The sequence below is a fragment of the Pangasianodon hypophthalmus genome, chromosome 15, assembly GCF_027358585.1.
Source record: "Pangasianodon hypophthalmus isolate fPanHyp1 chromosome 15, fPanHyp1.pri, whole genome shotgun sequence".
Lineage (NCBI taxonomy): Eukaryota > Metazoa > Chordata > Actinopteri > Siluriformes > Pangasiidae > Pangasianodon > Pangasianodon hypophthalmus.
Genome location: NC_069724.1, coordinates 7,159,925 through 7,172,159, shown reverse-complemented (window position 1 = coordinate 7,172,159; position 12,235 = coordinate 7,159,925). Strand labels below are relative to the sequence as shown.

Sequence of the window (12,235 nt, the reverse complement as noted above, 5' to 3'; positions counted from 1 at the left end):
CTGCTGGAGAGCGGTGGAGCTTAAAGGTGGTAAAGAGTGAGCGCTTTTCAGCACAACAGCACCTCTTTCCATCCTGATGCCATGGAGACTGACGGAGCATCATTCCCCATCACTGAACTCCCCGCTGTGGAGTCTGCACACACCAGCGCCTGGAAGGATTTATGAATCTGATTGGATTTGTCAAATGTTTTCTCATTCCTATCTGACTTTTCTGCGATGATATGAGACGACGGCTAGAGGACATTTCCCCCGCATCCTGGGCATCCCGAACGGACTGACAACTCATCCGCAACAGGACTCAGGACTCAGCCTTCACAGAGGTAGGAGATGTAGTTCACACTGGCAGCCAGGCTGAAGTGCTCGCTCTTACAGTCAGCTCATGATGTTTCTGCACCTGTTGTAAATCTTGCGCTTTGGCTATTTGTATAACTGAAATGCCATTGATTGTCATGGGCGAGGCATTTCTCCTACACTGTCCCAGATAGTGGTGTATGGCAGAGAGAAGGTGGACATGCTGCTCACTGAATGCTCACACTCTCCGCTCTTCACTGAGCAAGCCTGAGGAGCTCAAGTAAGCTAGACATTTGATGAGTTTTGCTCAATTTTATCCTACATTACGCTTCCTGTGTCTCTGTGCGTCATGGTGCCCAGTAACCTATACGATCCTGAAGGAGTCCTCACTGTATGGATTGGATCATTCCACTCTGTGTGGAAGATATGAGCAGCTGTAGTACGTGTAGATCCCTGAGAGAGACATCCGAGACATCCAGGAGAGGGTTTTGGTGTGCGCGGAGTTTTGAGCCGTACAGTGGAAGCGAGTGTGTGTGTGTGTGTGTTTGTGTGTGTGTGTGTAGATCAGGGCTGTATTCCAAATCACACACTAATTTGATACACGGTTAAAGATGGTGCACTATTTTGCGCGCTCTGTGAGACGGTGTCCAGCTCACATGGACGCGCAGCAGGCGCAGGAATCCTTCAAGTGCCTGTAAGAAAGTGGTGTCCGTGTGGGGTGTCCAGCGTCCAGCGCGGAATGTGGGGCTTGTGGTCACCGCGTCCGGCTCCAGTGAGGTGAGAGAGGGAGCGCAGGCGGATCACGAGTCCTGAGCGCAGGGAGATTTGGGCTCTGCAGGTGGCCGCATGTGCTCTGGGACAGAGTTTAACCCTAACACCGGCTGGCTGGAGTAACCACCTTCTGACAGCTGTTTCATAGGGGAGTGAAGGACAGCTGTAGTAAAAGAATGAGTTTTTCTGCTGTTCTCATTTTTTTTTATTTAGATGATTTTAGGGGATGTTTTTCTTCCCCCCACCACTAGCATTTTAAATCCTCATGATTGCAACTTAATGGTGCCAAGTGGTGTAAAAAGTCAGGTCATAAGGTCAAGGGGTGAAGCTTGCCTAGGAAACCAGGTGTTCACATAAAATCCACAAAAATGTAACACTAAAATTAAAAAAAAAATCTCTAGAATTACAATCTGAGTGTGTGTGTGTGTGTGTGTGTGTGTTTGTGTGCACTTGCATAGTGAATGCGACTTGCTGCCATTTTCATTCTTTTACTTCATTAAAATCATTTTAATTATCACATATAATATAAAGGGTTGAGAGGTGTATTGTGAGATGGATCACTGGGTTTTATTTTTGTGAAATGTCAAAAACAGTCATTTACTGCAAATACATTAGAAATATTTGATATTGTATTTATCTGTTTGTCAGTAATTTAGGTTACTTGTTTTAACCAGGTTATAGTATGTGAAATATTTCAAAATGCTATGCAATTATCTGTCAGTTATGAGTTAAGAGGTCATTTAGGGTATTTGTTTCACAGTGACACTTTGACTTGCACACCCTAACCCAAAGTGAACATGTTGAATATGTATGCTCATCAGCTTAAGGATGAAGAATTTTACATTCATGACTTGTCGTTCCCCAGCGAACACTGACTAACCACAATCGTCCACAGAGATCCATTACTGGGTCAGGCATAAAGTGGTCCATAAAACAGCATTTGTGACCGTCGTTTTATAAGATTCTATGTGGATGAAAAATTAATGAATGGAAGATAGAATCTTATAATATTAAGCTCACACACTGTTATTAGTCACTTATGGTCTGCCGTAATTATGCCTATTTAATGTACATGTTTGTATCCCAAAGATGTGTTTTAAATTGTTTACATATATATATATATATATATATATATATATATATATATATATATATATATATATATATATATATATATATAAAGTCTACACACCCCTGTTAAAATGGCAGGTTTTTTGTGATGTAAAAAAAGAAACCGAGATAAATCATGTCAGAACTTTTTCCACCCTCAATGTGAAACCACAGTGTATAAAAATTAAGTGAAAAACAATCAGAAACATTATAGAGAAAAATCTGAAAAATAAAAAAGTTACAATAACTTGGTTGCATAAGTATGCACACCCTTTTATAATTGGGGATGTGGCTGTGTTCAGAATGAACCAATCACATTCAATCTCATGCTGAAATGTAATTATCATACAGCTGTCATCAATGAAATTATTCTGACCCCAAAAAAGATCAGCTGTTTCTATAGGATTTTCTTCACATCTTCTTGGTTTCATCTGACTGTTGAAGCAATGGCTCACAAAGAGCTTACAAAGTATGCATGGTGTCACACTTGTTGAAAGGTATAGATCAGGAGAGGGGTATAAAAGAATTTCCAAAACATTAGATGTATCATGGAACACCATAAAGGCATCAGCAAGTGGAGAAAACGGATCACCAAGAACAGGATGTCTCTCCAAAATTTGTAAAAGGACAAAACTTACCAGGGAGGCTGCCAAGACACCTACGGCAACGTTAAAGGAGCTGAAGGAATATCTGACCACTCCTGATTACTCTCTGACAACAGTCTTAACATGTCTTAGCTTAACTAAATCACCCCAATCCATGTGGCAAAATGTGTTATGGTCTGATGAGACCAGTTCCGAAAGGTGAAATAATTCCATGATTCCAAGAGGTATGTTTGGTGCAAAAAAATTCATATCACCAAAAGAACACCATACCCACGGTGAAACATGGTGGTGGCAGCATCATGCTTTAGAGCTGTTTTTCTTCAGCCAGAACTGGGGCTTTTATCAAGGTGGAGGGAAGCATGAATAGCTACAATTTTAATGCAAAACCTTCAGGAATTTCACCTTTCAGTACGACGGTGATCCAAAGCGTACATCCAAATCAACAAAGGAATGGCTTAACTGAAAGAAGATCAATGTTTTTGAATGGCCTAGCCAGAGCCCAGACCTGAATCCAACTAAAAATCTGTGGGGTGACCTGATGCAAGCTGTGTACAGGAGATGCCCTTACAATGCGACGGATCTAGAATGTTTTTGCAAGAAAGAGTGAGAAAAATAGACTCTTACCCAAAAAGACTGAGTGGTGTAATAAAATCAAAAGGTGCTTTAACAATGTAGTAGTTTAGGGGTGTGCACACTTCTACAACTAGGTTATTATAAGTTTTTTATTTTTCCTATATTTCCTATATTTATTTTTCCATTTTCCTTAAAATGTTTCTGATTGTTTTTCACTTAATTTTTAAACGTTGTAATTTCATTGAGAGTGGAAAAAGTTCTGACATGATTTATCTTGGTTACATTATTTTTTACATCAAAAAAACCTGATATTTTAACTGGGGTGTGTAGATTTTTTATATCCTCTATATGTGTGTGTGTGTGTGTGTGTATGTGTGTGTGTGCTTGTGCTCGTTGGGCACTGTTTAGTAATGAAAGCTGACATAACTGGATATAAAATGAAAAGTGTGTACAGGGTCCTGAGAGTTAGCCTGACTATTTGATTTAGGAGGAGCTATTACTGTGGGCAGTAATGTATAGTGGCACAACAAATCCTTTCCAAAACAAGCTCTTCTGTATTGAATGGAAACAGGGTGTATGCCCTGAAAGGAGATCTGACATCTGAAACAAATGCAGTGTCTAGTTTTTAGTGTTACAGTTTAGTGTTACGATACATTACACCATAAACACTGTCCTGATATTACAATCCACTCTAAAGCCCTCTTTAAAACTAGCCTTTCCATTTGGATTATTTATATGATACATAAAGGTTTAGCGTAAACGTATTGACCTGCAGGTTTAGTGCATAGTGTAAAAGTTGTTTATATGAAATAAACATTTGTCATGTACAGGTTGGACTTTTTATTCCAGACATTCTCATCCCTCTTGTAAGTTTTAAATTATGGTGACTCTCCGAACAATAGCCCCTGCAGCAATAGTTTGCCAGATGTAAGTGCAATCTTTATTCTTTGGCAGGGCTGCCACTGTCTACACTTTATTTATATTGCACTTTCCATATATAAAAGGCAGCTTAAAGTGCTTCATAGAAATAAAACAACATTACAGTAAAGAAAAATAAAGTGAGTTTTGGAGATAAATAAGTTGAGTGAAAGAAAAGAGAACTAGAATTAGTGATCATGGTGCAGTGGGTAGCATTGCTGCCTCATGGTGTGAAGGTGCCTGGTTCAATCCTGAGCTTGAGTTTATGTCTGTGTGGAGTTTCCCCATGTCTGTGTGGGTTTCCTCTAGGTTCTTCAGTTTCCTCCCAAAAACATGCCAGTAGCTAGATAGGGCACTGTCTTGCCCACTGGTGTGAGTAGGTGTGTAAGTATGTTTGTGCATGGTGCTTTGCAATGTGCTGGCATCCCATCAAGGTGTATTTCCGCCTCATATCCTAATCCTGACCAGGATAAGGCTGTTAATGAAGATGAATGAAAAACAATGAGGCCTAAATTGAGGCATAGCATTTTCAAAGAATAAACCACAAAAATAAAAGGAAAACAAATGTTTCTACATTATAATTGTAGGATACCCACAATGCCGTTCAGCTACCTGCTCAGACTCTCACCAGTGGGAATTAACACTTGCTTCATCTCTATGCCAACAGAGCGATGCAGCAGCACTTTAGTCCTTTAATCTGTCCAGTTTTCTCACCTCCTCATCTGTACACCCTGCTCAAACAGATCAGCATCTCATCATCACAACTAGCCGAGCCGAGTCTCTTCCATAACTCACCACAGCTGTGTCATATAGCTGCACTGCATTCTGGAAATTTAAGTCTAATGTTTGTTGTTTCCACTGCTTATACATTGGATTTCTTATTAATATGACATCGAATGTCGCTGGAAAATGATGACTGAGAAAAGAAGAATTTTGTTTTTCGGACCTAACAGTAAAATGTGATTATTATGTTATATATGACATAATCTGATCCTTATGTTGGAGATCACTGAAATTTTTTACTCTTATTAAACACCACTGTAACCATGCCAGCAATGTCCTCCTGTGATGGCAGCGCAGTACACAACTGCTGACTTCTCATGGGAATAAAGAAAATACAGCACCAACCAACAAATTAGCACCAGATTTACTAAGCACATCACAAATATTTCAGTATTCAGGAAGCATACGTAATGCTTCAGGGTGGAGGTTTCCTTATTAATGTTAGCTTTTCCTTTGGCCAAGACTAATGAGAAGTTATTTGAACTTAGAACTTATTCGACTTTTCAGCCTTAAAAAATGTTGTAGGGGATCCCATGTGGTGCGATAGAAATGTATTCGCCCTGTTGTCAGATTAGTTGAAAAAAAATCTGTTAATTGGTACTTGCTCCCAGTGGTCCTAAATGGTGCTCTTGTGTCACGGGTCATTGCAACTCTGCAAATTCTGCATGACCATTTGAGTGAGTAATAACAGTGATCCAAATGCTTGGTTTTTAAACCCATATGCCCTTGATGGCTGGCCATGCACACTTGGAAGAAATGAAGACCACAGGGTTTGAGGCTTTAGATTTCCCACGTAATAGCCTTTTATTGCTCTTTTATTTCGGTCCAATGCAAATGAAGATCTATATTTAGGTGCATGTACAGTGTAGGTGGGTATGATGTGCATTCCTCTATTATTATTATAAGTTTGGCTGATTGAAGAATGCCAAGGTTATAGGCACAGACATAAGTAGAAATGCTAAGAGCGTTATGGTGAGGGGTGGTCCATGTGTCCCTGGAGTGCCACTGACATTTCTGACAACCCTACAGCAAATCTGTGACAAATCAGGGAGCATCTTAGAGTCTGTCTGTCTCTTTCTCTCTCTCTCTCTCTATCTCTCTCTCTCTCTTACACACATTCTCTATCATCCATTTCCCTTCATACCAGGCATGTCAATGTTTTCATTACATTTTCATTATTATCATTTCTCTACACGAATATGCTTCTGTCCTCATGATCTTTCTTATTTAATATTTATCGCTGATCTCTTTATAAGCTTGTCAGTGTCAGCTTTTGCCCTGGCTAAATCTGAATCCAATGTACTTGTCAGCATGAGGATTGCAATTAACCTTGTCGAGGAGCAAGCCCCTTTTCTGAGGATCATTATCAGGACAAGCACATGTATGCCTTTTCAGAGCTAGTTTAATGACATGCCAGCAGCTGTGGCCGGTAGGTGCAGTGTCTGTGACCCAAATGCCAACAATGGCTCTGTTACTGATCCTGAAGCAGAGCCAAGAGCAGCTGTGCAGACCCAAAGAGAACCACTGGCACCTTCAACTCACAAGAATATAAGCTTCATATCTGCACCAGTTCACTTCTAATACCTAAGTTGACATTTGAAAGTTTCAGTAGCTCTGCTTCATTGAGAGCCACTTCAAGCTTAAGCTGAATCCATCAGTTGATATGTCTTTGAAAAATGACTCACAGACGATTTGGCACTTTAGATTATTCAGTTTGATGATCTATGTAAGGAATAAAACACAAAGGAAAATAATCAATGATGAGGGGGCATGTTGTAGCAGAGTTACTATTAACACCCCAAGGTTAATTATTTTCCTATAAAAGCACAGCCAAAGTGTTTTATGCCTCTTATACTAAGGCAGCCCTTACATTTTTATTTATTAAAGGACATACTTTTTATCCAATTATAGTTAATTTTAAAGTTATTTAATGTTACCTGTAATGTTTTAACAGCTATAAAGAGTTGTTTCCTCACAAACTTCTCTTCTCTCTCTCTCTCTCTCTCTCTCTCTCTCTCTCTCTCTCTGAGACACTGTGGACTCCATAAAAAACTTTGACTATACTTTTACCATTATAAGAAAATCTAAAATTGTAAAAGTTTTGTTTTACTGGTATAGATAATGATGTTGCAGTATTCCCAGGTGCACCACATGCAGTGTGCTTAAAGTTTCTAAAAGTCAGTAGTCTGCAAAAAAAAATTCTACACTGCATATTGAACTGCAGAGGTACAATATTCTATCCATTTCCTTACTCCTTGTTCTATGGCACTGATACACTGTCCTCTTTGAAAATGTGAAGATGATGAACTAGAAATCATGATATTGGCTTGTCAAATTATCATACCATGAAATTATCCAGACTGCCCCATCTTGAGTTCAGATGGCACCTTTGCACAACCTTAGGCAGGAGGACAGTCATGGTTCTTGAAGCACGAAAATAGTCATAGATTCAGGCTGTGAAATCAGCAGTGCCTTTCTGCTTGTATACTCCAGTAAGAATCCCTACCAGATGGAAAGGAGGTGTGTGGAAGAAGAGGAGAAGTGCAATTTTTCTGGGGTGATATTGCACAGCTTGTATGAGATTTTCGACAGTTCCAGGATCTAAGATGAGGATCTGAGATGAATCCCACAGTGGTGGATATATTTTGATGGTATGTTCACACTGAAGGTTTAATGTGTGGTTTTTAGTTTAACTGTAGTATTAATAATAATAGTTGAAGGATGGATAGATCGATGGATGGATGGATAAAATAAATGGTACACGGAATTGTGCATGTCAAAGAAAGGAAGACATTAAGTAACCACTTAATGTAGTTAAGTAGTAAGTAGACCACTTTTCAGATAAAATCATCATTCAGGCTGTCTGTTATCACCCGCAGAAACAGAAAGAAGTGAGAAAAAGTCTCCAGAAGAACTGTGGCAGGTTCTCAAAGTTGCTTAGAAAAACATAGCCAATTTCCTTATAAAACTGCATGACAGGGCAGGATGATGCAGTTTTAAATGCAAAGGGTAGTCAAGCCAAATATTGATTTGACTTAGTTACTGTCTAATGCTATACATAGTGATTTATTTGATATAGACAAATTTCTTTGCTTCACAGATTTTATTTATAAGTGATGATTTTTGTATAGTACTGTACATACATACATACAGAAATCTAAATTAAATGAAAAAAAATTACATTTAAAAAGCTTTACTTTGGAGGAACTTTACAACACAGAGTTTTCTTGTCAGAGACATTTCCATGTAGAACCCCTCTAAAAAGTCAAGAGAACTCACTTTTCTATGTTCTTACGGGTGCAACTGTAATTTGCAGATTATTTGGTTGCTGGTAACTTAAATCTTTCCCAACAAACGGCTCAGTTGTGGCTAGTGAATATGAATTAGACATTACTATGCATGGAAGATCGTATAATTAATGGAATCAATACGATGTATAAATGAAGAGTCTGTGCAGTTGGAGAGAGTCCTCCACCATGCAAGATAGCAACATCCAAATCAATAGGTCATGCAAAGTACAACAGAAAAACCATCTGGCTCTCTATCCATGTCTGGCATAGTAAAATTCAACTACGTGTGACATTCAAGCTGTGTTTCACTGTTGTCTTGTGCTGTTGGGATGTCTCTATGTGAATAGAGTCCAAGTGTGGGCATACCATAAAAGCACCCTCTTCACTGACAAATAGCTGTTCACGTTCATATTCAGCTCAGGTCTGTGTCAGACCCTTGACTGTAAGTGGTGGCTGGTTATTTTCATCATCCGAAGTAGGAATGTTATGTCTCGCTTTCTTTTCTGGGCATTCTGTGCTGCAAGATATGACGCAATGCTTTGTTGTTTCTGTTTCATCTTAAAATGCTTTAGCTAGCAAACATTAATGTTTGCTAGTCACTGTATGCCTCCTTGGCTGTTAAAAACGGTTGACAATGACATAGGCAAACTATGCAACTGGATTAATCTTGTCATTCAAAGCACAAGTCGCTGTTGTGCATCCCGAGATGCTTTTCTGCTCACCCTGGTTGTAAATAGTGGTTATTTGAGTTACCATGGCCTTCCTGTCACCCCGAACCAGTCTGGCCAGCTCTCAACAAGGCATTTCCTCCCACAGAACTGCCAATCAGTGGATACTTTTTGTTTTCGCACCATTCTGTGTGAACTCTAGACTTTGTTGTGCATGAAAATCTCAGGAGATTATCAGTTTCTGAAGTACTCAAACCAGCCCTTCTGGCACCAACAACCATGCCCTGGTCAAAGTCACTGAGATCACATTTTTCCCTATATGAACATTAACTGATGTTCTTGATCTGTGTCTGCATGATGTTATACATTACATATATAACTACATCTTCCATGTGATCCCACTTCTGTTTTAAATCTGAAGACAGACACAGATTTATGAAGCACTAAACAGATATAGACTGTAACTGAATACTGATACAGCATTAGTATTTCTCTCAGGGGCTAACGTATGTCAGAGAAGCTCTTTCAGGGAAGACAGAAAGAATCCAGAGGAGGAATCCCCAAGTTTATCCCTCACTCTGCTACAAAGATCTCTAAATCCCCTTGTCAGAAATATTGACATTTGAGGCAGGAGTTTAGAGCAGCTCAATGAAAAGCTTCCCCACTGTGGCCAGTGCTTTGTTGATTATTTTATTTCTTTTATTTTTGGCCAGTGTGCCAGATACTGTAAGAGATATGTGTGTCTGTGTGTGTGTGTTAACAATATCTTTTGTTGCACATGATTTTAGCACTAACTTGGCAGTCTCTCAATCTTCTGCGAGATGTCCAACCACCAGCCAGGCAGATGGCTGTATTAAGCACTGCTGTGGATTTGTGCTGTGGTGTGAGATGGATATGAGAGAGACACTGGACCGGAGTCTCTAGAGAATCACGCATGAATGAACTCTGGTTCAAAATCTCACAAAGACACAAAGAAAAACTCATCTTGTGGAAGAGATTGGGGGAAAAAAGATGGGGAAAAAAGGCACACACATATATATACACTAAAAATGGAGGATCTAGACAAAATGTTATATTGGAATGCAATATTTTTATTGAAATGCCATCTGAAATGACTATTTAAAGACAAATATGTGCAATTGTAAGCAACATGTAAGGAACTTTCTCCAGATCTACTCAGTCTGTAAGGATTTTTTGGATGTTTAAACAGAGAAAGCATTTAGACTGTTAAACTGTTCTTGTTCTAACTCAGAATGTGGTATGTTTTGGGCTCAAGGGTGAGCTCTTAATCATTTGATTGGTTTGTGGCCAACTAGAGACCTGTGGCCTCCGGTTATAGAGATTAGGAAGATTAATTGAGAGACTAAGTAGCTTCCACTTTTGTTCTGAGTTCCTGGACCTGGGGAAACATGTACTGGTACTGGTGTAATTTTAAAAAGCCTGAGCTGAAAGTAGTGATTTGTAAAAATCTGACAGTGAGTGTATTCACACATGCAACTTCTCCAACTCTCTCTCTCTCTCTCTCTCTCTCTGTTTGTCTACTTCATTTCTGAGGAAATGAAGGATTAAGGATTTCCAGCAACCAAGAAAGTTGTAGTGTTTTGGTTGGAGGCTGGTTGTGATTTCAGACAGGAGCCTATCCTCATATCAATATCTCAGCAATGAAACTATTAGGGTTAAGAATGATACAAGAATGATACAAGCCCTGGCCTCACTTCTTCATACCATTCTGTGTGTTTTTCTTACAACTATTAGTGGTGGTGGTGCTGATGGTGTGCTTGGTTCTACAAAGCTCCAAAGGTTGCTTTGAAAGATTTTAAATGTTGCACAATGGCTCTGTCACTCTGTGTGATATGTCACTGCTTTGCGTGTATGTGTGTGAGGTTTGCATTTATGTGTATATCATCTGTTTCATAATTGTGTGTGTGTGTGTGTGTGTGTTTCAGGGTGAAGATGCCTTTTCACCATGTGAGAGCAGGGCTGCTATACACAGACAACTTTCTGACCCACTCACTCTCTGAGATCAGTGAGGAACAGTTAGCCCACATCTCCACCGAAGAGCTCGATGGTGAGTGTGTGTGTGTGTGTCTGTCTGTCTGTCTTCACAGCCAGCACTAGCCCTTAATATTCGATACGTTACAGCATTATATATCAACAGTTGAAATGAAATTGCCTGGTTTTATTTTATCTTGCTGAGCTGCAAGTATAGTAGAACATTTAATCTTTCTGAATGCCTTATACTTTTGCCTTATTGCCTTTTTGATACTATTACTGTATATCAAATATAGTTTCACAGGCAGAGAGTTCATTTCTCCAAATACTACCCTGCTGAATGTAACCTGCAGGGCTAAGCTATACACTTGCTTTGCTTGTTAGCTATATTAGCCTTGGGACTCAAGAAACCTTAAGACACCAAATATGTTTTTGCTTTTGGATTCAGTTGTGTTACATGACTATGTTTTGGCCAAATACTTCTTTCAATGCATGTTCTCAATATTTCATTTTATTTTCAGAATATTATTTTTATATTCCCTGACTGTAGTCAGCAATGTGATTTTTTAAAAAAAGAAAAAAGAAAGATTTAAAGTAGACAAAATATTTTAAAATATGTAGATAAGTCCATCAGTATAATTTTTCTACAATTTATATTTTTGAGATTTATACTGCGCACATCATGAGGATGGTTGTGTATCTGAGAGTTTTTCTGCACTTGATGGATAGTGCCACTAGATTGCTATTCTGTCTGTCTGTCTAATGCTAGCACCATATGGATAATGGGGAAAATAAAATAATAACACTGTGACCAATCCTAATTTTGGTTTATGAGGACAGTCAGTAAAATTTTATAGCCTTATAACAAGCTTATTTAAATAATAAATGACAGTATAATTCATAATGTCATTATGTGCAAGGGGAGGGGCTGTTCAGTTTTCAAACTATGGGGACCAGCAAAAGATGTGCAAGGCTCCTGTAGCCTGGTGTGTATTTTATGCTTATCTGCAGTTTTCTGACACCATATATCTCACTTTACCTGATCAGTATCCTGAACCGTTTAATGCGGTGAGATCTGATATTGGAGGAAAGAGTAAACAACAATATTTAAAAGTAGATACATCTGAGCAAAAGCCAGTCTTCAGCACACAGAGACAAAGCTCCACTTCATGCAAATCTTCGTTTTGAAGAGCATGATTGTATCACCTGATTAGAGAGACATGTAGAAAGCAGG

The 12,235-nt window shown here is 39.0% G+C and overlaps 1 protein-coding gene across 1 annotated transcript in view; it reads left to right on the top strand.

The window, feature by feature from the left end:
* Positions 1-300: 300 nt before the first annotated feature.
* The window catches only part of caln2 (calneuron 2), a 36,729-nt gene continuing 24,794 nt past the window's right edge, over positions 301-12,235 (top strand). Inside the window, exons 1-2 of the mRNA XM_026938753.3 lie at positions 301-320; positions 10,956-11,077. Coding sequence (XP_026794554.1) covers positions 10,963-11,077 — 115 coding nt within the window. The 5' untranslated portion in view covers positions 301-320; positions 10,956-10,962. The remainder of the gene's footprint in view (positions 321-10,955; positions 11,078-12,235) is intronic.